This window comes from Mauremys reevesii, linkage group 3, assembly GCF_016161935.1.
Source record: "Mauremys reevesii isolate NIE-2019 linkage group 3, ASM1616193v1, whole genome shotgun sequence".
In the NCBI taxonomy this organism is placed as follows: Eukaryota; Metazoa; Chordata; order Testudines; family Geoemydidae; genus Mauremys; species Mauremys reevesii.
The window spans coordinates 110,950,418-110,976,426 of NC_052625.1; the positions used below are offsets into that span (position 1 = coordinate 110,950,418).

General features: G+C 39.1%; 1 protein-coding gene across 2 annotated transcripts in view; it reads left to right on the forward strand.

Moving 5' to 3' along the window:
* The window catches only part of MOXD1 (monooxygenase DBH like 1), a 93,108-nt gene that overhangs the window by 18,499 nt on the left and 48,600 nt on the right, over positions 1-26,009 (forward strand). For both annotated transcript variants that reach the window (XM_039531557.1, XM_039531558.1), the window contains exons 2-4: positions 10,249-10,395; positions 12,603-12,770; positions 12,887-12,970. In XM_039531557.1, the coding sequence (XP_039387491.1) occupies positions 10,249-10,395; positions 12,603-12,770; positions 12,887-12,970 (399 nt within the window). The remainder of the gene's footprint in view (positions 1-10,248; positions 10,396-12,602; positions 12,771-12,886; positions 12,971-26,009) is intronic.

Below are 26,009 nucleotides of genomic sequence, written 5' to 3' on the forward strand. Positions count from 1 at the left end.
CTGGGGGGGACTGCATGGTCACCTGTGCTGCTGAGCTTGCCACACTGACCAAACAGGAAATTAAATTCAGAATTTCCCAGGGCTTTTCTTGTGTACTTGGCTAGTGCATCGGAGGTGAAAGTGTCCAGAGCGGTCACATTGGAGCAGTCTGGGATAGCTACCGAGGCCAATAACATCGAATTGCATCTGCACCACCTCAAATTCAACCCAGCAAGGTCGATTTTAGCGCTACTCCCCTCGCTGGGGAGGAGTAAAGAAGTCGATTTTAAGAGCCCTTTAGGTCGACGGAACTGGGTTGGTTGTGTAGATGCATTCATTATAAAATCAACCTAATGAGGCTAAATTTGACTAACCCCGTAGTGTAGACCAGGGCTTAGTCTGATACAAAATTTCATCAACTGCCACAGAGTTCCACAGAAACCAAGGGGGTCTGCAGAATTTAGGCCCATCTTGCTGCAGAATATACAGATCCCTGACAGAACTTACCTGGATAAAAGAAATTGGACTCAGAATGAAAATTATTGGCACCTTCCAGTTTGTAGGTTTATTTGACATATAAGAATGGTTTGTTTATATTCTGTTTATCTGTGTGTGTACACACACATACATATAAATATCCTTCTAATATGTCAAATAACTCTAAAAACTGGAAGAAGTGCATGTATCTTTCTCTCTCTCTCTTTCTTAAAAAAAAAAATATTGGGGGAAAATCCTTCTCTCCTTACTCAAATGACAGTTCCGCTGAAGTAAGTGGGCCACATTCACCTTGGTGTACTTCCACTAACTTAATCAGAGTTATACCAGTAATGACTGTAGCCTGCTGGGACTGCTCATACGAATAAGATTTGGCTTTTGTAGCAGTGAAGCATAGTTTATTTAATCTAGTGTTTATGTAAACAGCCATAGATAATTAATCCTGAATGAACTGGTTATAGGTGGCAAATGAACTGGCTATTGGACAGTTACTTTGGACACCTCCTGCAGTGGCTTGATTGTTGTCAGTCTAGGCTTTCTATGGAATATTTTTTCATTTGGGACCTGTTACATCATTGTCAGTCAACCAAAATGATCTCATAATGTTCTTACTGTGACACAGTGATTGCGGCTTGCAGACTTTTCCTTCTTGTTAGTTCTCTGTTGGTCACACTACTTTATTTTTAATAAAATAAGAACTGAGTAAAGTCACTGCTCTAAATTCAAGCTGGAACTCATTTACTGAAAAAAGTTTGTTTTGCTTATTTGTAATATTATGTTCTATATGGTTCCTGTCAGATACCACGTGAAAACAGCTTTTCTTGTGATATTATCCAGTGGCTGCTGGAACCAAGAACTGCAGGATTGCATTTGAATGAAAAATAATATGAATAGTAATTAATAATAAAAAGGTTAACCACATGATTTAGAATTCCAAATAAAGGGTTGGTTTGTTGCAGATTTCAGACAAAACTTTTGGTCAGTTCTTTCTTTTTCTGGAGCAGTTTATCCTTCCTAGATATTCTGAGCCAGATTCTGTGCTGTGTTTACTTCCTGCTAGGTTATAGCTCCTGTTTCTCTGCCCATCTCATCTCCAACTCTGTCCTAAGCTAAAGCAATCTCAGGGCAGGTCTAACCTCCACTAATAAACAATGGTCTTTAAACTGGGAATAGCTGGAGTGCATCTGGCTCTGTCCATGCCTCTTCCCTATTGTTTGACCCTGACATGCCCCCCTACACTAATCTAATTAGCACTGAAATTTGGTGATCTCTGAGGAAGAACATGGCAACTTTTATAAATCTTGCAGTCTGCTCACACGTTGAATCTGTGGATAGGGCCATAGTCTGTAAATTGTTTTATGATCCTTTGGCTTGAAAGGTCCTATGTAAAATTTATTACAGGTGAGTCTCATCTTACGCGCATTTAACATGCGCGAATTCAGCTTTGCGCGGTCGGCAAAAACAAAAAACAAACAAACAAAAAAGAGGAAAATAACAGTTTAAATACTGTACCTGTAGTGCGGGCGATTCTGCCCGCCATTACACTCAATGTAATCTTGACTATACATGATTTTCACTTTACACGCTGACAGCGGAACGTAACCCCAGCGTAAGATGAGACTCGCCTGTATAGGAAACGGATGTCATAAACAAAACAGTCTTGGACATCGTAAAGATGTTGAGGGTTGCTTTTTTCTCTATAAACACCTGTTCAAGTGTGTGATGACAGCTGGTAATATTTTTTTCTCAAGATTCCTTGTGCAGCTGTGCTTACATTCTTCAAGGATAAAACAGCCTATTTACAGCTTTTATTACATCTATAAGAAATTACTCTCTATGCTGTTTTGTATAGTGCCAATCAGAAACATGTCCATTGCAAAGCTCTTATATGAAAGTGATACAGGTCAATAGAATGTGAGAACCAATTTAACATCATTGCCTTCCTCTCTTGTAAATGATACACAACAACTTGTATAATCTGTGTGATTGTTAACTTTCTATATGCTGTTTTAATTTCTAAACAGCATATTGTGATAATGCTATCTAAGTATTCGACTGATGTAAAGTCTGTGCTAAGGTTTGCTAAGACTGATTTATGCAATATTACTATAAAAAATGCAGAAAATTGTGTTATATTTAAGATACTTTAAATTATTTTCAAAGGGTGTAAAATATCCCAAAGAAGAAAAAGTCTGTGCTATCATGTATCAAGACTAATAATATTTACTTACAAAGGATTAATCTATAGTACTGCAAGTTTTCAACAGAAATTCTATAAACAACGAAAACTTGGTTTACCATTGGGCAAGGGAGCTAGATTTCACAGAAGAAAGAAAGGGCCTGATTCTCCACTTGCTTCCTCCTTCTGTAATCATTTACACCTGTATAAAGTGGGTATAAAACACTACCAGTCTGATTTGATAGAGGTTTTTATATGCACTTATTTTGCATGGCAGTATTCCCAGAGGTGCAAAGAAATAGAGACCCGGGCCTTAAGCCCTTATTATAATGGATGAATAGTAAGTGCAGAATCAGCAAACCAGACCATATTTTTTCCATGCTGTTAAGATTGATACAGAAATCTTATACTGAGGGCTTCATTCTGACCACAGATCTGTGCTTCATCTCTCTAAAATTTAGAATAGCATGTACCAATATGGGCTTGTCAACAATAGAAAGTTTAGCTGCTTTAACTATAGCTGTATAGTTTAAGTGGTAAAACCTCGCTACTGTGGACACAATTATACTGGGATAAAAGTGCTTATATTGGTATACTTATTCTAGTTTGGGAAATAGAATAAGCTATGCCAGTATAAGACATCCTTATACAACTAAACTGTGTCCATACCTGGAGTAGGTAAAAATCATGCCCTTAACTGACATAGTTGTACCAGTAAACTTGTAGGTGTGGACAAGTCCTCTGCTAGGGAGCAGCCTCCACACTAGTAACCTGAGAAGCCAGTGGGAAGTTTGATTCTATCAGTAATGTGGGAACAGGCCCTATATTGTTTGTTCTTATTCTCCCACCCCAAAGAGGTGTATCTGCTGATCCATATGTCCTCCATGTTTGTGATGGCAGATCTTCGAAAGGCAAAAGGATTGACTAAAATAGTGGTTTTCAACCAGGGGTACATGAACCTCTGGGGGTACACGGAGATCTTCTGGGGGGTACATCACCTCCTAGATATTTGCCTAGTTTTACAAGAGGCTACATAAAAAGCACTAGCAAGTCAGTACAAATTAACATTTCGTATAGACCATGACTTGTTTATACTGCTCTATAAACTATACACTGAAATGTATGTACAGTATTTATATTCCAATTGGTTTATTTTATAATTATATGGTAAAATGAGAAAGTAAAGCAATTTTTCATTAATATTGTGCTGTGACACTTGTATTTTGATGTCTGATTTTGTAAGCAAGTAGTTTTTAAGTGAAGTGAAACTTGGGGGTACACAAGACAAATGAGACTCCTGAAAGGGGGACAGTAGTCTGGAAAGGCGAGAGCCAAGGGACTAAAAGATTTAGCCAAAAATATAAATTGCTCCCAAGCTAATGGCTGGATACATTTGTTTAGTAAATATTGGGCTTTTTACATGCCAAAAGTGGTAAATGAGTGAATGGATTTGTACAGGTAATGACTGAATCCAGCTTTTCTCACCTTTGCTAGATGCTGAAAAACACATCGTATGGTGGTATTTCCCAAACACCATTCCCCTATAGCATCAAACTGAGACGTCACTCACTGTAAATTGTGCAGATCTGTGACCGTCCCTCTCCATTCATATAGGATGAATGAAATAGTTATGTTGACATTTATATTATCATCATCAGATATCCTTATTGGCATATTTTATGCCTAATTCAGTGATGCAGAGGACAGGACTTTAATATTTGGATGGGACTCAAGCAAAACTTGGAAATGGGTTCTCCACCCCACTGCAAATCCATCTAATCCCTTGTGACTATCTCAATGGAAAAAAAGTCTATAGTTTCCACTCAAAAAAAGTATATTAATCACTGAACACAACACCCCAATTCCTCAAGCAAGCCTCCACTCAACACCCACCTACCCATTTGTTCCCCCAATACAGACCCCCAAAGCAGCTCCATTAATTCCACCTGGTAAAACAAATCCAGCAATTCTGTCCCACCACACAACCCAACCCAACCCAACCATCTATTCCCTTCCTCTCAGCACACGTACATAGGCCCCAGATCTCTCAGCTGCTTCCTCTGCTCCTCTTCTCAGCTCACGATCCTGCTGATTCTGACTTTTCTCATCCACACACAGTCACATACCTGTTTTTGCATGTATACTCATTCACTTGCACCTAGCCATGCATAGGGCTGTCTGGAAAACAATTATTTCATTTTGTGACAACATAAGAGGTTTTAAAATTTGTTTTTATTGTGGCTTGGACCCTGGCCTCATTCAGTGCACAGGATGGACAGTAGTCAATGAAGGAGCAGCTATTCCATAATTTGTGTTTTCCTCATTGTTCAATGTGTGGCCCCAGGTGTTATTACTGCACACTATTCAAACCTTGCTCTGCATACGGAACAGTGAATTTCTTCATGGGCTTATCTGTGGTGCTCATTACTATAGTATCTGAGTGCTTTCCAAACATTAATTAATTAACAATACCCCTGTGAGGTAAGGGAAGATTATTATCTCCATTATCAAACATTTTAATTTGAAAGCACAGCTATGCTGACTTCAGTTGCAATTGCAAGTTGTCAACCTCAGGGACTCAAATTGGACACCATAAAATAAAAACCAAACAGTGTCCATGTGTGAATAGTTTGGTGTAACTGACTTGCCAAGCATCACATGGAAACTCTGTGGCATGTGCAAGGATAGAATCCAGTTCTCCTGGGCAGATTCAACTTCCTTAACCAAGAGACCATCCTTTCTCTTCCTGCTGCCCTCTGCCACATTTGCTATACACCATCCAAATTCTGTAGCAAATGAAGCAGGGTTCCTACAAGCAACACTATGCAGGCTTGATTCATCCCCATAACATGGTCCATCCTGTGCACTGGATGAGGCAGCGGTCCTGTGGAAAAAATAATATGCTCCTGTAATTAATATCATAGTGCATATACAGAAGAGGGACCAGTTAAGTTTTCACAGGCAACATTAAATCTGGCATGTCCTAACTTTTGAGTGCCCCCCTTTCAAGATATATAGATGCATAAATATTTATGCATATCAATCTATAACATGAATAATGAGCCAAATTCCACTGTCAGATACTATGGTGATAATGAAAGAAAAAGGGTCACTTCAGAAATGAGTGGTGAAATCCTGGCCTCATTAATTAAATGTGAGTTTTTCTGAGGCCAAGATTTCACCTAAGATTTTGATTTAGTTGCTGTTGACCAGGAGCCAGATTTTCAAAGAGATTTCAATTCAGCCTCACTGAATATAATTTCTAAACATTTGCACGTGCACTTTTAAAACTCTCTCAATTGCATATTCAGGCGAGAGATTCTCTCTGGAGACTGGAGCATGCAAGTCATAGAAACCACATAAAACACATTTAGCCCCAGAAGCACATCTACTAGTTAAAAAATTCTGCTTCAAACAAAATCCTTTGGTAACAGAGAGAACACTAGCATGTGCTGGGAATGCAGTTTTCTCTTGATGTTTTCCTTACCACAGGCCAGCTGCTCCCCTCCAAGGTTCAGTGCACTGAGTAGCAAAAAAACAAAATCTGCACAGAAAAGGCCTAAAACTCAAAGCAGGGCAACTAAGACTATGCTGCTCCCCTTGTCCCTGAGCCTATGGAAGGCCTTTTTTTATGAACTCCACATGGTTGGGGCTCTGTCAATATGAGAGGATGTGTCATCTTGAGGGAATGAGGCACAGCTAGCAAGCAGCTGCATATGGCAGCAAAGAATTCAGGGGTGAAGAGGTTAATGACGTGACATTATTGAAGCAGTTTCTGCAATTATATGATATGTCTGCTACACTGAAGACTAATCTTCTTTCTTTTAAAAAATACACTAAAAACATTTGAGTGGGCTTTTTAAACTGATAGATGTGTAAACAAGACTATGCCATTGTAAGATGAATTTTGCCGTTTAATGGTAATTTTCCAAAAAAACACAGTAGTTAAAGCTAGAATGGCTGGTTCGTTTGGATTTGTAGATTTCTTTTAGATTTTTTTCCCCAAAAATAGTAAAGACTAAAATGTGGGGAGACAGGAAAAGGAAATACTTTTGATATAAACATTAAGTGAAATTAATACTTGCTGTTCTGAAATCAATAGAGTTACAGTAAAGATGAATTTGCTCATTATCTTTTAAGTATCCTATTTGTTTTTTCTAGGTGTCTAGGCACAAGCATTAAATTATACTATTGTTAACGAAGGATCTGCTTTAAGTTCCTGAGCCTCAACTGTTTACTAGTAAGGTCACTTGCTGGAAAAAGACTTAGATGACTTTTTACCCAGAGAATTATCCAACCTGATCTACAATAAATCCTTTAACAAACAATTGTTGTAGTTTCAATATTTTACATAAAGATGTTTTGGATTTAATACCAGATCATCAGGGCCGGCCCAAAACATTTTGGCACCTGAGGTGGGGAGCTCAAATGACACCTCCATGCCCCCTCGCTTGGGCCAAACATTTGAAAGGTCTCAATTCTGCCTTCTTCCTGTTCTACTCCTCTCATGGTACTGCTCTGCTACCTACCCCAATAAAGGAGAACTAACAAATGCCTTGTTCAAAAATTTTAAGTAACACTTAAGTTTCAAATGCCTGAAAGCAAATGTAACTTTTCTTGTCTGCGTAGTAAACTCTGGCATTTTTATCTGTTTGAATAATCAAAGTGGTACTTTCTGTGCCTTCTTGGTTGCAAAGATTTGAACTGCTTCCTGAAGGTCCACAGTCTGGGCCAGCTCATGCTCTATCGAGATGTTGCAAGGCCGACCAGCCTCTCCTGTGTCATTGAGTAATGTAGATGTGTTTTTATTAACTTCAGCTTGGAGAAGCTGCATTCTCCACTGGCAACTGTTACAGGAAGTGTAGAAGTATGCACAGAGCAACAAAAGCATTTGGAAAAAGGGTGGTCATCTTATTTATGCACATATATTCCAGAACAGCCTTTGGAGTTGATCCTGCTGAAATGTATCTTGAAAGGGCTTTCAGTTCATCACCTAAATCACTTGCATCAATATCGTGCATGTCATCATGTGTCAACACTGTCTCTAGTGCCCTGCATTGCTGGTATAGGTCTTCTTCAGGTATAGTGGGAGTTTTGGAATATCATACAACATCCCAAATATACTGCTGTGTTCCTTGAGCTGCATGAAACGTTCTTCAACTGACTGCATTGCACAATCTAGCATCTGGTTAAAGAATTCAACTTTGAATTGTTGTTTGGGGTCTCTTATGGGATTATCCCGTGCCTCGTAATCAAAATGTCATCTTCTTCGGTAACTCTTGTATTCTTGAATGGGTGGGAAATAGTTCAGTGTGAAGTTCCTCTGCCAACTTCTGTGCATTCTTCAAAACGTTTTGAAATCCCTCATCTGACCAGTAAGACTGTAGGTATGACTTTGCTTTGCCCAGTTGTTCCCTTGCTCTAGATATATCAAAATCAACACTTGCTTACAACATGTATTTCAAACAGTATGTCATGCCACAACACTAAGCCATACAGAAATTTGAAGTTATGTATGTTTCTGGTGATTACATTTCTCTCTGCCACTGTTCTCTCATGAACAGTTCCTGTCATAGCATGATCCTCCATAATGGCAACTATGTCATCATCTATCTTCCCAATTTGGTGTTTGATAGGCTTTATCACTTCCACTCGACTTTCCCATTGTATGGCACTCAGTGGTTTCAGTGTCAGAGAGGATGTTCCCAGATGTTGCTTCAAAATTTGCCATCAATGAGTGATGCAGAGAAAAATACATAGATGCTTTAAAATACATTAAAAAATTCAGCAGCCTCACTAGAAGCTGATGCTGCATCACTGACCACCAAGTTCAATGAATGAGAACTGCCTAGGACAAAAAAAAGCTCGAGGGTTTAACTCTCAGATCCATTTCTGCACTCCTCTGTTCTTTCCTCTCATGTTGGCACCATTATCGTAGCCCTGACCTCTTATGTCAGCTATCACAATTCCCGTATCTTCCAGCTTTTTAAGAAGCACATTTGTCATACTAGCTTCTGTAGTATCATCAATATCAATACATTCTAGAAAATTCTCTGACAGTCACCATTGCAGAGACATTTTCACTAGGTTCTGTTGTTGTTACAAAACGCCCCATTAAAGTCATTTGTTCCATATGACTGATGTCAGGTGTGCAGTCCAGAATAACAGATTAATATCTTGCTGACTTCAGATCTGCCACAATCTTCTGTTTGACTTTTGTTGCCAGTAACTGTATGATGTCATTTTGAATTGTTTTTCCAAGGTAGTGGTGTGTGTACATTTGTTGGGTGGTGACTCTTCTTAGATGCTCCTGGAGTACAGCATTCAACTCAGCCACCAGCTCCACAATTTTAAGGAAGTTTCCATTGTTTGGCACATACAGCTGATCTGAAGTGCCATGCAGTGCTAGGTTTTGGGTAGCAAGCATTCTCATAATGGCAATGAGCCTTTTCAGAACATTTTGCCAGTAAAGAGAGACTGATGCAATCTTCTCTTGATGCTGATCATCTATGGTGGCCTTTAACCTTAGTCTCATCTCAAGCTCTTTCCACCTATGGAATGCTCTCTGGTGATTTGCTGCCTTCTCATGGCATGCCAGACTTCTAGCCAGATTTTTCCAGTCTCTCCACTTTGTTACCATTTGGGATGTCCCTCAGGCCACTGCTCAAGTGGGTCCACAGTCCTGGATCATCTAGACTTAAGGAACTAAACTCAGCAGCAGCTGTTTCTTGCACCTCCATCACACTCTTCTCTGATCTACACCTTTCTTCAGGAATGTGCAGGGTTACATCCATTTGAGATGGAGATATGGATGCTGCAGTAGCTGGCAGGTCACCTGCACTCTGACTAACTGGAAGCTCAGGCATCTCCTCACCATTCACATTCTTACTGGGGCTGGAAGGCTCACCGTGAACATTTGTGTCTATGTATCTCAGGAGAGCTCCTTCTTGCTTAGATAGAAAAGCTTCTTTTGCTTTCTTTATTTTTCTGAATGCTGCTCTAGAAGGGCATTTTCTTCTTTCACTCATGACTGCTGTTCTGTGCCAGCTATAGTGGCTCTCAATACTCAATTGAAGGGGACAAATAAGCAGGCTGGTAGCAGGGCCTGAGTGAGGGAAGATATCAGCATCTGAAGGGCCTAACTGGCTCCTACTATTTCAGTTGACTGCCTGTTCTCCTCAAGTGGGTTCAGGGAAGCAGCAGGCAACAGGAAGCTCCCTGAGAAGCTGGTGTTAATCAGTCCAGGCTCCTGGGGGTGCTAGAGAGGTACATAAGGGGCTCCTCCTCCTCTCTCTCCCTGCAACTCCTGCTGCTTTCTGTTATTCCCTCTCTCCCTTTTCTCCTGCCTGCCTGTTATGTCTCTTGTGCCCTCCAGCACTCCACCATCTCTGTGCACCTAGAGCAGAGAGAATACATATGCACCAGCAGCAGACACGATTTTCTACACTCTGGGTTTCTGGGTCCAAGTGCCCCCCCTTCCCCCCACCAGTCTGGCACCTGAGGCAGTGCCTCAGTTCGCCTAATGGTAAGGCCAGCCCTGCATATCATTTTATAATGAATTACAGCAAGTTGTTTTTATTTTGTATTTTCAACAGGATTATTTTACAGATGCAAACAGAGCATTGAAGAGAGATTCTCAACAGGATTACCATCTTGAATATGCCATGGAAAATAGTACACATACAATATTGGCTTTTAGCAGAGAGCTGCACACTTGTGACACAAATGATAAGAGTATAACGGTAAGGTGTTCTGCTTTTATATAGACAGATACATATAGATCAAGTACACAAAAATGTACCATGACGTTGAAGCCAGTTATTAAAAAAAGAACTACAGAAATTCAACTACCAAATGTGTTTATCCAGCTATAGGCACAAACTTTCCAAAAATTCTATTTTGGGGTTTAGATTAATCATGTAAAATTTCCATATTTGGATGTATTTTAGTAGGCATGGGCAGTTAAAGTCAAATTCCAACTTCTTTCCCTCCCCTTCTATCTGTTTCTCAGACCTTTCTCAAATTTCTTTCATACTGAGTCTTACATGCTTGACCTCAGTACAAAAAGATGAGTTTCTGGAAAATTTGTATATATAGCAGGAAAAACATACTTTATATTTTAATTTCTGTATTTTCTCTTTTTTTAAACAGAGCAGTTTTTCAAAATATGTTTACTGTCCATGTTAAGTTCTTTTATTTACTGCATAGTGGCTGTGATAGACTATTATTTCTTTTTATGCAGTTTTAAAATATGTACTCACTGACAATAGCATTAAAGATGACTGAACAAGCAGAAAGACTTGCATCAAGTTATTAACTTTGGTATGTTAATCTTCTAACTCTAGAAAGTTTGCTATGATAGGAAATGTTTTTTAATCGGTGTTGTAGAGTTTAAGGCCAGAAGGGACCATGGGATCATCTAATCTGACCTTTATATACCACCTTTATATACTACTAAACACCACCCAATCATCCCCACACTGAGCCCAAAAACCAGAATTAGAACAAAGTATTACAGCCTTCAGGACGTTAAACTATTGTGTGCCACAAGCAGATAACAGGAGGGACCGAGATGCATTGTCTGGGTATACCGAAAGAAGGACAGGAGACACTTGATATAGATTTTAATCAGGCTTCAACTTTATTATATAGATGTCTGGGACTACCTGGCAGATAAAGTGTACAATGCAGGCAAATCCATGTTTATTAAAATCATTACCAGTGGCTTCCACTAGCCCCCCTTCATTTTCCATCCAACCCATGGCTTGGACCTTACCATCCACTCTTAATAGAAGAGTTAAGGTGGCTATGAGAAGGAGGGGAGGGGTTTGGCTCCCTGCCGTACCAATCATAGGAGTCCCCCAACCACCCTCCCCCATTCTGTTCCTTTATCTAGCACCTCCTTTAAGTCCTTTACCAGGCCATTTATCTTGTCATATGGAGTACCTGCACTGGACATCTGCTCCACACTTACAAAATAAAATTGTGACATATAGCCTGCCCCCTTTTCTTCTTACCAGAAAAGGTCATCTCTGACGCCTGCTGTGGGGAAGGCGAAAAAACCTGACTCCACTGAAGCCAATCTGGTGGTGCGGGAAAAATTCCTTCACAGCCCCCCTTAAAAATGCCCACAGCAGGTCCTAACCCACCTGATATTTGCCTCCACTAGGGGAGGGAGGGTAGCTGGGTGCTGCCTGGCCTGCTGCATGGAACAAAGGGGTTTCCCTCGCCCAGGGCTTGCACCTTTATGGCCTTCATACCTTACATTCCTGGAGGTTGAGTCAGCGCCGCAAAGCTGACCACCATTCACATTTTGCAGCAGTTTCTGACCTCACTCCCCCTCACCACCCCCGGCCATAAAGCACAGCTGCCCTTCTTCGGCAATAGAGTGACCAGACAGCAAGTGTGAAAAACTGGAATGAGGGTGGGAGGTAATAGGAGCCTATATAAGAAAAAGACCCAAAAATCAGGACTGTCCCTATAAAATCAGGACATCTGGTCATCCTATTTAGCAAGCCCAACCAACATTTGCCCCGCTTTAAGTGTGGTACAGTTATAGGAGAAGCACTGGTAACCCCTCTAAAAAAAGACTTGTCTTATTTGCTTGTTTATTTGCTGTTTAGGGATCTATTCTGCTTCGTATGGCTGTGCATAAAACTGACTAACATTCGTGGGAAAGACACACATACCTTGATGACACACATTTCTCAGTGGCAGAATAAACCTCCAACTGAGACCAGCTGAGCCCTGCAAAGAGATCTCTGTAAAACATGGTTGGAGGATAATCATTGTAGAAACATGAGGGTAGATTATAAAAACAAGGAAAGGGTGGCTCCAGCAGAGCAATGACAAGTCACTACAGCTTTGGATCTGCCTTGGGAATGTTGTGAACTAAACTGTGAGGAAGGACTTCTTCCTATACCTAATCAGAAAAGATTTTGTTTTCAAGGAGAGCACAGTAAGGGTGATATGGGCCTATCACCACAAAGACATGGGAGAAGCAGGTCAAAATTACCATGGATCAAATCGCGGCTCAAAGAGTCTACGTTTACTGAACCCTGAGAAAAAGAATGTTATATCTGCCTCTTTGGCATACTTTGACTTGACAAACCAAGACGTAAGTTACTTTGGGTTTTGTTTTTATTTGGAGATAGGGTAGAGGTGGGGATTGAAGCAACATGAAAAAAGTTTGACTTTTATATTAGTGTATTCTTTCCCTTTTTATTAAGACAGGTGCCTATACCGGACAAAGACACAACATATTGGTGCCAAATGTTTAAGATACCTATACATCATGAAAAGCATCATGTGATAAAGGTATGTGACTCAGTCTGAAGAGTCCAATTTATATCCTCATGTTTAGAGATGTCCAGAGGACAGCAGTTCTGTTTCATAGCAACTTTCAAGGTTTTCAGATTTGTTTTTGTTCTGCACTGGGACAAAAAACAAACAAACGATCTTTCAAATGTTTTTGTGAAAAGGGGAGGGGGGAGGAGGGATAGCTCAGTGGTTTGAGCATTGGGCTGCTAAACCCAGAGGGGGGCAAAATCTGGAAGCTGGGGTAAAAATCTGTCTGGGGATTGGTCCTGCTTTGAGCAGGGGGTTGGACTAGATGACTTCCTGAGATCCTTTCCAACCCTGATAGTCTATGATTTTATGACCCTAAGGGTATAGGGGTGTCTGTGTGAGAGAGAGAAAATGGGTAAACTGATTTGGGTAAAAACAAACAAAAAAAAAAGCCACAGGCTTTTTTACAAAGCTCAGAGCAAATTCAAAATGGTTACAAAACTGCAACCAGTTAGCATTATTCCTTATATATTTTTTTAGCCTCCGTAACTTCTGGTTCAGGCTGAACCCAGCAGCACAAAAACACTGTGAGAAAGATGGTGCTTACATTCTTCCTCACAAAATCAAAAATGCAATGTACCTTAGATTTTACAAAAGCACCCATTCTCACAGTAATTCTGTCCTGCTTTAGCAGACCAAAGTGAATAGATAGTTCAAAAAATATTCATACATTTGGGTGCTTATCTGAATCAACAAACATTTTTAGATTCAATCCTTATTAATTTAAGGTGTGTAATATATAATCAAAAATATTGTACCAGTGTGAATAGATGTTAGAAGAACAAAGTAAGAATTATTTGAGATAAATTTTAGTCTTGGGGAAACAAAATTAGATGGTGCTAGTTAAAAGGAGCATGATCCTGCAGTTAGCAGTCCTTGACTTGAATGGTACTATACAATTATTATTTATGAATAAGGGTTGCAGGATCAGGCTCAAGGTTTTAATTTTTCCTAAAATCCATTGATGTTTCAAGTAAAAACATGAAGATGTTACTACTATTGTTGGGCTTCTCTGTTATGTTCATGCATCTCCAATAACTTCGATGAGATTGCAAGGGTCTAAAAACAAAAGGTCTACACTGCAAAAAACACCCCCAGCAGAGAATCTCAGAGCCCAAGTTAGTTGACTCAGGCTCTGGGGCTTGTGCTACAGGGCTAAAAATAACAGTGTAGACATTCCTGCTTTGGCTGGAGCCCAGGCTCTGAAACCCAGCAACAGGAGTGGATCTGAGCGTAGGCTCCAGCCCAAGGCAGAATGTCTACACTTCTATTTTTAGCCTGGTAACACAATCCCAAGTAAGTTGACCTGGGTTCAGAGACTTGCTGCTGTGGGGTTTTTTTTACAGTGTAGACATACCCTAAGAGAACTTGACCCATTATCTCTAATGTGTATTTGAGACATGGTTATTCTGTGGTACCATGGGTTTAATCAATGTTCCAGTGTTGTATTACCGGATAAATTGTTAGGTGCAAATGATGCCCCTGTTACTTGCATGTAAACCCCATTGGAGTCAGCGGTAACCAGTCATACAAGGGTATATGTAAAACAGAATTTGGCCTACAACAGGGGTTGGCAACCTTTCAGAAGTGGTGTGCCGAGTCTTCATTTATTCACTCTGATTTAAGGTTTCACGTGCCGGTAATACATTTTAACACTTTTAGAAGGTTTCTTTCTCTAAGTCTATAATATATAACTAAACTATTGTTGTGTGTAAAGTAAATAAGGTTTTTAAAATGTTTAAGAAGCTTCATTTAAAATTAAATTAAAATGCAGAGCCCCCCCAGACCAGTGGCCAGGACCCAGGCAGTGTGAGTGCCACTGAAAATCACCTCGCGTGCTACCTTTTGCGCCCGTGCCATAGTTTACCTACCCCTGGCCTACAATATTAATGTGTGAAAACTCCTTGATATCTGTTTTCAAAAGATGTAGGCTCAGAATATTAAGGACCTATGCTTGTCTTTCAGTGGTGATCTTAATAGCAACTGTACACATGTTCTTAAACATTTTAAAAACCTTATTTACTTTACACACAACAATAGTTTAGTTATATATTATAGACTTAGAGAAAGAAACCTTCTTAATATTCTGAGCCTACATCTTCCCTGAAAAGACTTGGTATAATTTGCCTTAAGATGCTTTGTATGACAGCTACTATAGGTGCACCATATGAATGTAATATGTGGTCAGATGAAGTTTGAGAACTTAAGCTGAAATTTACTTATTGAATGATTTTTTTTCACAGAAGTGTGGTATTTCATATTCTTTACTTATGCTGTGATTTATAATGAATATTAGAATCTTATAAACTTTGAAAGTCTCCTGTTTGATATTTTATTATAAATAGCTGAAAATTTTAATATTATTTTCAATGTTTTTCTGACTTGTGGAAGAAAGCAATGTTGTAATTTAAATGGTGTAGTACTCACTGACAGCTAAACTGATTACCGAGAGAAGAAGAGAAAAGGAATTGTGAAAACCCTCTTTTAGCATTTCTTTCTAAAGGGTAGAACTTGAATTTTCAGATATGTCACACAGCTATATAGCTGATTTATGCAGGCTTGTTATGGATTTATACAGACGTATTCTTGCAAACACATTGTACATTTCCAAATGCTTATTGCTTACACAAAGGAATGGGATTATGGATCTCCAAAAAGGACATGGGCTATGCAAACAAAGATAGAAATGGACAAAGGAGAAGCCAAATGCATTATCTGCTTTCAACAAACTGATTGGGCTATTTGGATACATAAGTAGATGTTGATTCATGGTTTCTTCTGTTGTATACATTCAACACAAACAAGGCATCCCACTTTTAGAGAGAGAAAAAGCAGTGATTCAGACAAAATGGCCAAAATTTGTTCCTGATATAATTCTAATGCATCCATAAGGATTCAGCTATACTGAATTTGGCCCATTTCTACTCTTGTGTAGGCCTTGATGCAGCAAAACATTTAAGTCGTGCATAACTTTAAATACATAAGCAGTCTCATCAACTTCAGTAGGACTAAACAATTAGTTATGCACAAATGCTTAAGTACTGTACTGGTTTAAGCCCTTAAGCTGGTCCAACTCCAAATTAAGTAGAATTTGGTTCATATAGCACACCTTTTCTCACTCTTTCATTTCGTTGTGTTAATTTTTATTATCCTCTGACTAATTTATTTTCAAATATATTATTTTTCATTGTAAAGTACAATATTTTCTCTAGATGAGACCTTAGGGAAATAGAGATAAAAATAAAGCGAGGCAGTGAAGAATTTTAAGATTCTCTGATTGTAGACTGAAGGAGGTGAAGAAATGGAAGTGATTATTGGGGAAAAAAAAAACTGTGAAAGCTGGGGTGTGGTTCTAGTCACCCACAGTAGGAGACATCAGCCCCCTTTTCTCACACAGAGCTGTCCAACTCTGCTGGTGGGGAGCAGGCTCCACCTTTCTAAAAGATGCAGTGTTCATTCTCCCTGCATGTCCAGGAGAGAAGCTATGCTGTTCAGGAGTTCCTTCCAGGCAGTGCAGCTCTGCTTCACCCCACTGTGGGCCTGAAAGACACAAAATACCCCAACCACTTTTAGGAAACATGTTCTTGTCTGGGTGAAGAGCCTGCCAAATTGAATGGTGGTGGTTGTTAGTTCAAAGGCATTTAAGACTGCATTAGGTGCTGTTTTGGAGACTTGTGTGTTAAGGAAGTTAGGGCCCAATCCTACAAACCTTTACTCATCCAAGTAATCCATTGAAGCCAGTGGGACTGTTTGCCTGGGTAAGGTTTTGCAGGATTGGGCCATTATTCCTACCACAAGGTAGGGTAATGAAATGACGTATGTCAGTGAACTAACAGTTCTTTCTGTTCGTTCAGGATTTCACACACAATGTATTATAATCAGTGTAAAGTGCCACCTGCACTGTTTTCATTATCTGGTACCTTGCCATTTGTAGGGAAAAAAAAACCCATAACATTCACTTTGTTTTCCATGGGCCAGATCCTCACCTGGTGTAAATCAGCATTTCTCCACTGCCTCTATATCCTAGAACAAGATGCACCAAGTGACAGGTAAATGACATGAGAGACAAGGTTGGTGAGGTAATATCTTTTATTAGACCATCTTCTGTTGGTGAGAAAGACAAGCTTTCGAGCTACACAGAACATTTCTTCAGGTCTGGGAAAGGTACTCTGAGTGTCACAGCTAAATGCAAGGTGGAACAGATTTAGCATAAGTAGCTAGCACACATCTTAAGGGACCATTCAAGGTAGAGTGACCTGTTAACACCTCTGCAGTCATAGGACAAAAAGAGGGAGTTAGTGGGTTACGGATTGTTGTAATAAGCCATAAATCCAGTTTCAGTCCTTGATTTTTAGTGTCTAGCAGACTTATGAATTTAAGCTCCTGGGAATCGACATAGCTACAATTACTCTGCATACAACAGGTAAATTATGTAACAGATGAGACTACTTCTGTATTCAACCCAGAGCTACAATGAGAACAGGAGCAAGTAACTATGCCTTACACCATATCCACTAACAGAGAACAGAGCATAAGTACAATAATGGGACACTGAATCTGGGTTATGATTTCTCATTTTAATTTTCCTTTATTTTATGTTTCTTAGAACTTTAAGTTCCTTGGGATAGGGACAGTGTCTGCCTATATATTTGTGCAGGCTCTGCTAAACCCTCCTGTTTGAGGGCTGTAGGAGCTACTGCAATACAAATAATTTATTATTATTTATTATTATAATAATATTATCACTTTACCTGTCATAAATACAAAGTATACTTTCAACAACATAGAGAAGAAACTATTTTGAACCAGAGTCAGTACCGGGCACTGAACTGTTTTTGTATACAGCTTCAAACAGTAGAACAGTATCGCCTCCTCTTGTTTCACTAAACTTCTAAGGGTTTGTTCAGCCTTCATCTACACCCTCTCAGTCCCATTATGAGCTTTCTGTCTGCAGAACCAAATACCAGTGTGAGTGTGCAACAGGCCAATTTTAAAAATAGCAATAGGTAGAACTGAAGAAGGGGGCATGTTGGGAATAGAGTATGTCAGGCATCATCTAATCCACATGCTGGACCTGCAAGAGGGCTGTACAGTAGCTCTGAAACCCCAAGATGAAACTGGCTTTGTACATCACCTCCTGCGTGCAAAAACCTCCCACAGCTAGATGTGCATTTGCCTGTCTTGCTGCTTGCAGCTCCAGGATGTGGAATATGCCTGGGGCTTGCTACCATGCAGTATGTTTTTATTTTTCCTATACATAGAAGTTAGCCCTGAGTTATTAACTAGCCATTCATGAAAATGAAAGTTTGTCTCACTACTTTTTCTAAATGTGCTTTTTATTGAAATGAGTATACAAAATGTATCATATAGAATATCAGGGTTGGAAGGGACCTCAGGAGGTTATCTAGTCCAACCCCCTGCTCAAAGGAGGAGCAATCCCCAGACAGATTTTTGCCCCATATTCCTAAATGGTCCCCTCAAGGATTGAACTCAAAACCCTGAGTTTAGCAGGCCAATGAGCAATCCTTCTCCCCATATGCATAAGGCAAAGTCCTCTGCACCATGTAAGCGTCTCACAGGGAATGAGTGGAGGGTCTGCTGACATGGTAGTCACAGAGGGGTGCCTATGCACTCCTAACCCCCATGAAAAGATCTCTGCACTGGTCTTGTATAAGCCACATTGAGCATGGATTTTGTGTGCATGGATAATTGGCATAGAGAGGCTACCGGTCCTATGCCAACCCTTAGGTTGGCATAGGAGCTATGTCAGTAAGAGAGAGAGAGCAGCTCCACCCCCCACTTGCTCTGTACGCCACCTGCCTGGAGCCTGAATACTCAGGTTTTCTGCAGGTAATGAAAGGATTAGTTTAGGTTATGCTATTTTATTTGGTCAAGGATTACATTTAAAAAAAAATATTTTTATTATTTCTCATTTTATGTAAGAGTTCTCCCCTGGAGGCACATTAAAACTTCTGAAATCCATTTAAGTACCATCATGTACTCTGATTTCCATTGCTTTTCTACATCATGTGACAACATATCTCTTTTGTCATGTCAGGTCTCAGCATTTCTCCCTGTGGTGTTGAGGAGGCCTGGGGTAAAACAGGCTGACACTGGAGGTTTAATACTTCACATCTGTTTATTTACAATATTTATGGGGTTGGCCCCAAAGCATCTTTAAACAAAAACAAAAAAATTACATTTCCTAACACCAGCTGGAGTACTGCCTCTTTTTATGTCACTATCAATTGCCAGCCACCCTCTCTGGGTCCAGCTATGTTGAGAACCAAGGCCCCCCAAACAAAAATAAACAAAAGATTTCCACTTATAGGGAAAAACAGCTCTTCACCTGTGAGAAATCTTTCCCCCTCACTGCACACAACCCTTCTGCAGCTTGTTTCTCATCCATCCTCTCTTATCCCTCTCACTGGAAGAGATTTTTAAAGGTTACTGGCTGCCCTTCATTAAACTCAGGTGGCGATAATTAACTTGAGGGTAACCTCTTTCAGTTCATAGGAAAAAGTGCTTTAATCATTTTAAGACTAATATACCTACCTTCAACCACCCTTCCAGAACTGCCAGGTCTGACTTTGTCACAATATATAAAATGGCACCAGATCGCTTTCACTATTAATGCTTCACATATCTATTAATTTGTTTTGTCTTATTTTTCAATCTATCTGGTGACCTTATTTCTTCATTTTTTCTGAGCTTGCACTATACAGATGTTTGCCATACAGATGTCATGAAAATGACAGTTTCAAATTCATTAGAAACACTTCCACAGAAACTATATTTTTGAAGCTTGTTTTAGTCCTTTTATCTCTTTCTGTTCATGATTCTTCGGTAACATTTTTTTTTACTGTTTTTAGCTTAGGCCTCAGTGCTTTCTTTCTCCCTAAGACTTATTTTAATTGGATTACTTACTACTTTAACTGCATCAGCCAAAATTATATTATTTATTACTTTGGCCCTGTGCGTCTTAGGTATAAATGCTGACCTCAGATGTCCCAAATACAGCACTATATTTCCCACTGCAATTAAAAACTTAAATACAGTATTATCTGCTTTATTCGCATGTTCTCCCACCACACCTGGCACACCTCTGTTTCCCTTCACATACTTGAGTGGTGTGTACACACTTCTGAGAATTTATAACGTCTATTGATGAAAGAATGTATGTTTTAGAAGCCAGGAACTCCATAATCACTTTGCTTGAAGGTTTTTCAGCACTAAGTGTAACATGACCATACTAGTTTCAACACCCAATCCATTTTTCTTTCTTATTCTCTTAACCTCTTTAAAGTATCTTTTTTTAAAAACAAACAAACTGTGGAACGAATCTTGCAATCCCTAATAATAATCTCTACATGAATAGTAGTAATAGGCAGAAAAAAGTTGTTTGAGACTGAATATTGGTATTAAGGATATCTTCCATGGTTTGCAGTGTTGTTGTGATGTTGGTACCTGGATATTAGAGAGACAAGGTGGGTGAGGTAATATCTTTTATTGGACCAACTTTAGTTGGTAAAAGAGACAAACTTTCAAGCTTACAAAGTTGGTCCAATAAAAGATATTACCTCACCCACCTTGTCTCTCTAGTATTAAGGATAGTCAAAGCAGGTTGTATAAAATAAGAACAAACTTACCCAGAATTTGGTACCTTCACCCAGAACTTTGAACCAGCCTTGCTGAAGATGCAAAGAAATCAGCCATTGTGTTTCTTTGCCGTCCCCCCTGCCATTATTTTTAATTTTCATGCTGCTTGGAGGTTCTGGGACCAGAAGCAGAATAGCCAAAATATTGGAAGAAAGGCTTCACTATTTCCATGACCAAATGGAACCAGGAAGTACTGCAGATCCCATCAGAGAGCCTGTCTTTATGAGATTTGCAGCACAATTTTGCAGACTCTGCAGAGGTTCAGAGAGTATCTATGATGTTTGGATACGTACTCAAACCATCCCTTTCATGTATCTCCATTCATTGTGCAGTATCACTTGTGAGAATGGAGCAAACATGTTGACCAATGATGGAATGGGAGAATATACAATGTTTAGGGTTTATATGGGTGGACACATAAGACACAGTCAAAAATACATCTGGTTGGTCAAATATCAAGTACCATATATATTGGTAAATATATACTTGATATGTGTATAATATAAATATCTGAGTGTCTCATGTACAATAAAACAAATAGCATTTTGACACAAATAAACTTTTTTCATCATTATTAATATGTTGGGTGACAGAGAAGGTAGTGATAAAGTATTTTTAACTCAAATTTATTAGGGAAGTAAATCACTTTGAGTCCCATTGTTTTATCCTACTTCAAAAGAAAAAAAACAGATGTTTTTTAAGTCTGCTTTGAGGAGTTCTGGAATTTTTTGTGTAGGCAATTATTTTTGCTTTTAATCATCAAAAGATGAGTGAGAGAATAATCAAATCAGGCCATATATTTCACCAGGAAAAGCCTAGTTATCGAACACTGAAAAATGTTGAAGTACACTTGTACATAACCATTTTTCCAATACTGGTCTTGCAACAAGAAGGGAGTGCCTTTTAAACTAAGATTTATCTGCATTGGAGCAGGCTAGCAGCTGCTGGTTAAACTTCATTTTCAGATTCATAGTAATCTCTTATTAGAAAGCAGAATCCCTCAAAAATCTTGTTGCTAAGGGAGACTCAGCTTTTGGACATGGGAATGCTTTAGTAATACCAAAGACTCTAGTGTGAAAAACACAAAGGGACTCCAGTTTAAGAGACTGACTGATTAAAAGTCAGAGAGGCGGCTTGTAGCCTTTGGTACCTAAATGGGGGCACTGATTTTTATGTTCAATGATTCCAGACAGTAACTTCTTGTTGTTCGTAGGCCTGAACTTTTACGTTTTGCTTAATGTCATAACTCTAGCAAATTGCATCAGACAGTCTGAAACAAAAAAAGTTCTGTATTTTACATGTACATTGCATGTGCAGAACAATTTCAACCCTATAAAATTAGATTGTCTGCAATGTGTTCATCGTGTGCCACAAAGCTTGCAAGCTATCTGGCCTTTGATCTGGTGGGCTCTCACTTCATTGCAAGCCTGAACAGGCACATTAGATTATGCAATGTCAAAAATCACTCCACTGAACTGGCAAGAGTGTGACAAGTTGGGTCACAGAAACCCCTTTGGGACTGACACCCACCTGATGTGCTGGAACTACCTCTGAGCCTGTTTTCCCTGCTAGCTTGGGTCTCCAGTACCTTGCCTTGTTTGATCCAGACACACTTGCCTGCTGCAAACACAGATCCAAGTCTGAGCCACATCCCCCACAAGCTGCAGGCTTAACTGAAAATAGCTTAAGAAGTGCTGCTGTCCACAGCACTCAGATACCCAGCTCCCAGTGGGGTCCAAACCCCAAATAAATCCATTTTACCATCATAAATTGTTCACCCTCTATAACACTGATAGAGAGATGCACAGTGCTGTTTGAATATTCATATTATCATTCATATGATTCTATGACTAATTTTAGATTTTAAGATATTTAGGCCTGGGCTATGTCTTTCTCTTTGTTTTATGAGGTACCTACCACTTTTTTGGGTGCTGGAAAAGATATGAATGATAATAAGAATATTCAAATAGCACTAATTACTTTGAAAGAGTGGTAGTATCTGAAGCTGACCCTTATGTTTCCACTGATGCTGAATAGTACTTTATTCCACTGAAGTCAATGGGACTACTTATGGAGCAAGGAGCTACCCAATGCAAGGATATCAGAATCTGGCCCAATATTAGAGAATGTGAATTTCATGGAATTAATTAACATTAACATGTTTTACCACACTACTGAGCCACATACAGTTTGCGTCCTTTTTCTTTTCTATATGTTATCTCTTTAAGCCTTTGGAGGGCAGGGACCATGCATAAGATTTTCAAAAGTGTTTGAGTGACCGAGGATAGAGTCTAAGGGTATGTCTACACTACCCACCAGATCGGCGGGCTGCGATCAATCCAGAGGGGGTCGATTTATCGCGTCTAATCTAGATGCGATAAATCGATCCCTGAGCACTCTCCTGTCAACTCCTGTACTTCACCGCTGTGAGAGGTGCAGGCAGAATCAACGGGGGAGCAGCAGCAGTCGACTCACCACAGTGAAGACACCATGATAAGTCGATCTAAGTATGTCGACTTCAGCTACGTTATTCACGTAGCTGAAGTTGCATAACTTAGATGGATCCCCCCAATGTAGACCAGGCCTAAATGCTTTTAAAAATTGTATCCCATGTCTTTATTATTTATTTACAACAGTATCTAGTAAATGTTTGGTGTTACAGAAAGAGTAGAGATGGGAGAAACTTTTTCAGTTTCAGGACAACTGAAATGTTTCATGAATTCACTTTGATTTTGGAAATAGTTTTGGCTTAGAGAACAGAAAAAATACCATGTGCCTAAACAGATTGATCACAGAGAACTATTAGCAGTCATTCCAGAAAGTAATTTTTTTAAAAAAGCTTCCCCCCACAAAAAAGTCAAATATTTTTTAGTAGCAAACAAATAAAAGGAAATTGTAGTTTATTCATGGGTCTTTCATGAGCAAAAAAGGAAGTACATGAATTGAACGTATATTTTTTCATGGCAAATTATTTGCTCATTTCCAGCAAAGCATCCCTTATCAACTACCAGTACAGTACTATTTTTTTTATCTGAAACATTAGAAGTTAAATATTACTTTATTGCTTCATTATTTTCACAGAGTAGTAATGGTGTTCCTGATTACTTCAGATTAATTTTGTGTGGTCTGCACTGAGAGCTGAGATTCTGTGTGTGTATCACAGCTACTATGCCAATATGCCTCATGCTTGAGAGAGAAATGACAGGATGGCAGTGTAAGATAACTGAATGAAACATGTATTTTCTTGACCCAAACATTTAATCAGCTTACTCCTCAGGGTTGCATTTTTTACTCTGTTACTGCAATCTGTTAACAGGCTGAGGATATACCTGAGGGGGAACAAGTCTTTGTGAATGCTCATTGTGATGTATGTTTCTTTTGGATTGAGATGACTTTTAAGTTCTGGAACTCTTTGTAGGTAATAAATTCAAACTGGTTAGTTGGAAAAAAAAGCAGGAATTTAGGGGTGGACTGGGTGACGGTTGTAATTGTTGTCCACCTGTGCTCATTTTGAAATTTTTGCTGTTACTATTTTGTTTGTTTCTTCTTACCCTGTTAAAGTCATTTAGTTTATGGTTGCATGGCTGCTTATTGGGTATATGGCGGCATAACAGTTATTAGGATTTTGTCCTTTAATTATGATGATTTTGGGGGATTGTATGAATTTAGAATCATTTAATTTAATTATGATAACCTTTGAGGAAATGGTGGGAAAACAGCATGAATTTAGAAATGCAAAAAACAGAGCAGCATTTAGCTGCAACTGCATATTTTTCTCAGTGAAAATCCTACAGTTTCAAGCTACAGTACAGTAATCAAGTCTTAATGATGTATAATAGTGAAATTTAAATAAGAGTCTCTTATTACATTAAGCAGTGTGGTCAATCAGCAAACAAATGTCCCCTTTTTAAACCATACACAAGAAATGTCAATGTTCTGAATAACATTTTCCATTCAGATGGTAAGGACATTGTTCCCCACACTGATGACAGAATTTGTGTTCAGTAACCTTGCTAGATGGTTTAAATTACCTTCAGAGGCAGCTAAACCCAGACTCCAACAACACAGTTTATAAAATAAATAAACAAAACAACACTGTTATTTCAATTCAAGATTATGTTCTTCATTTGAAACTGTCACAGAATACACTCCGCATTCACTAAGAAGGAATCATCCAAGTTTAAATGTCTGGAGTTGTGTGGAGCTTCCGTGGTTGGTATGGAAAGTTTCCCATCCTCCAAGGGAAATTTACCTAATCTAATAATTTGGCTCTTTCTTTTGCAGCCTGTACCTTTTCCTATTTAAGCGATCTTTGAATTAATTTGTTGTAAGAAGCAATTTATTTCAGTAACAACAAAACATAATTGATATTTTCCCCACATCCAGGGTATGGCTAATGTAAGGAAAATTTTAGAGGAACCTTGTTTTAATCTGAAAAAATATCAAGATACATAGCGGTGCTCAGTGTCATATATAAATAGGGAATGGAACTACAACAGTGACTTTGTTATGCTTAGCACAGTAAACTCCAAAAATCACACACTTTTTAAAGATGCATATATATTTGGTACAGCATAAATTCTGGAACTCTTTCTGGAGGGCAGAGTTCAAAACTGATTAGTGAGAAATAAGGATTGAATTTAATGTGGACTGCATAACAGTGTCAGCTAAACATATGCACATGCTTAACTTTACACACAGTGATTAATCCATTGAACTACTCACAGTGTGTAAAATTAAGCATGTGTTGTAAATTTATGCACAATTCAGACCTATGTAAAAATTCAGTATTTGAAGCATGTTTTTCAGCATACCACATGGGAGATGGACAGATGCCCTGGCTATTCTGTGAGTTTAATTTCACAGCTTCTGACAAATGCTCTCCACAGGGTGGAGGTGTTTGCAGGGCTACAGTGGGGACAGGAGTGTGGTCACCAACCTCCTTGGATTCCTATGAAAATAGATTTCAGGGGTGAAATCCTGTTCCCATTGAAATCAATGGCAAAACTCCCATTGACTTCAGTAGAGTCAGGATTCCATCCCAGCTCTGTGGGTCCAGCTACATAGGGCTTCTGCTCAGTTGACCTGCTCTGGCTTGCATGGTGCTTTACATATGTGTATAAGAAGTGGAGCTGATCAGAAAATGAGAACGGGGGTGTTGTGCAGAAACAATTACACCAAAATGACAAAATAAATGTCATTTGACATTTTCTGCTGAAAATTTACTTTTTGTCAAAACCCCCCTAAAACATTTCAGTTTACAGATGAATATTTTCAGTTTTTAACTTTCTGAAGAAAAATCTAGAACTTTTAAGTGAAGCAGATACTTTCCATCAAAATTATTGTTTAG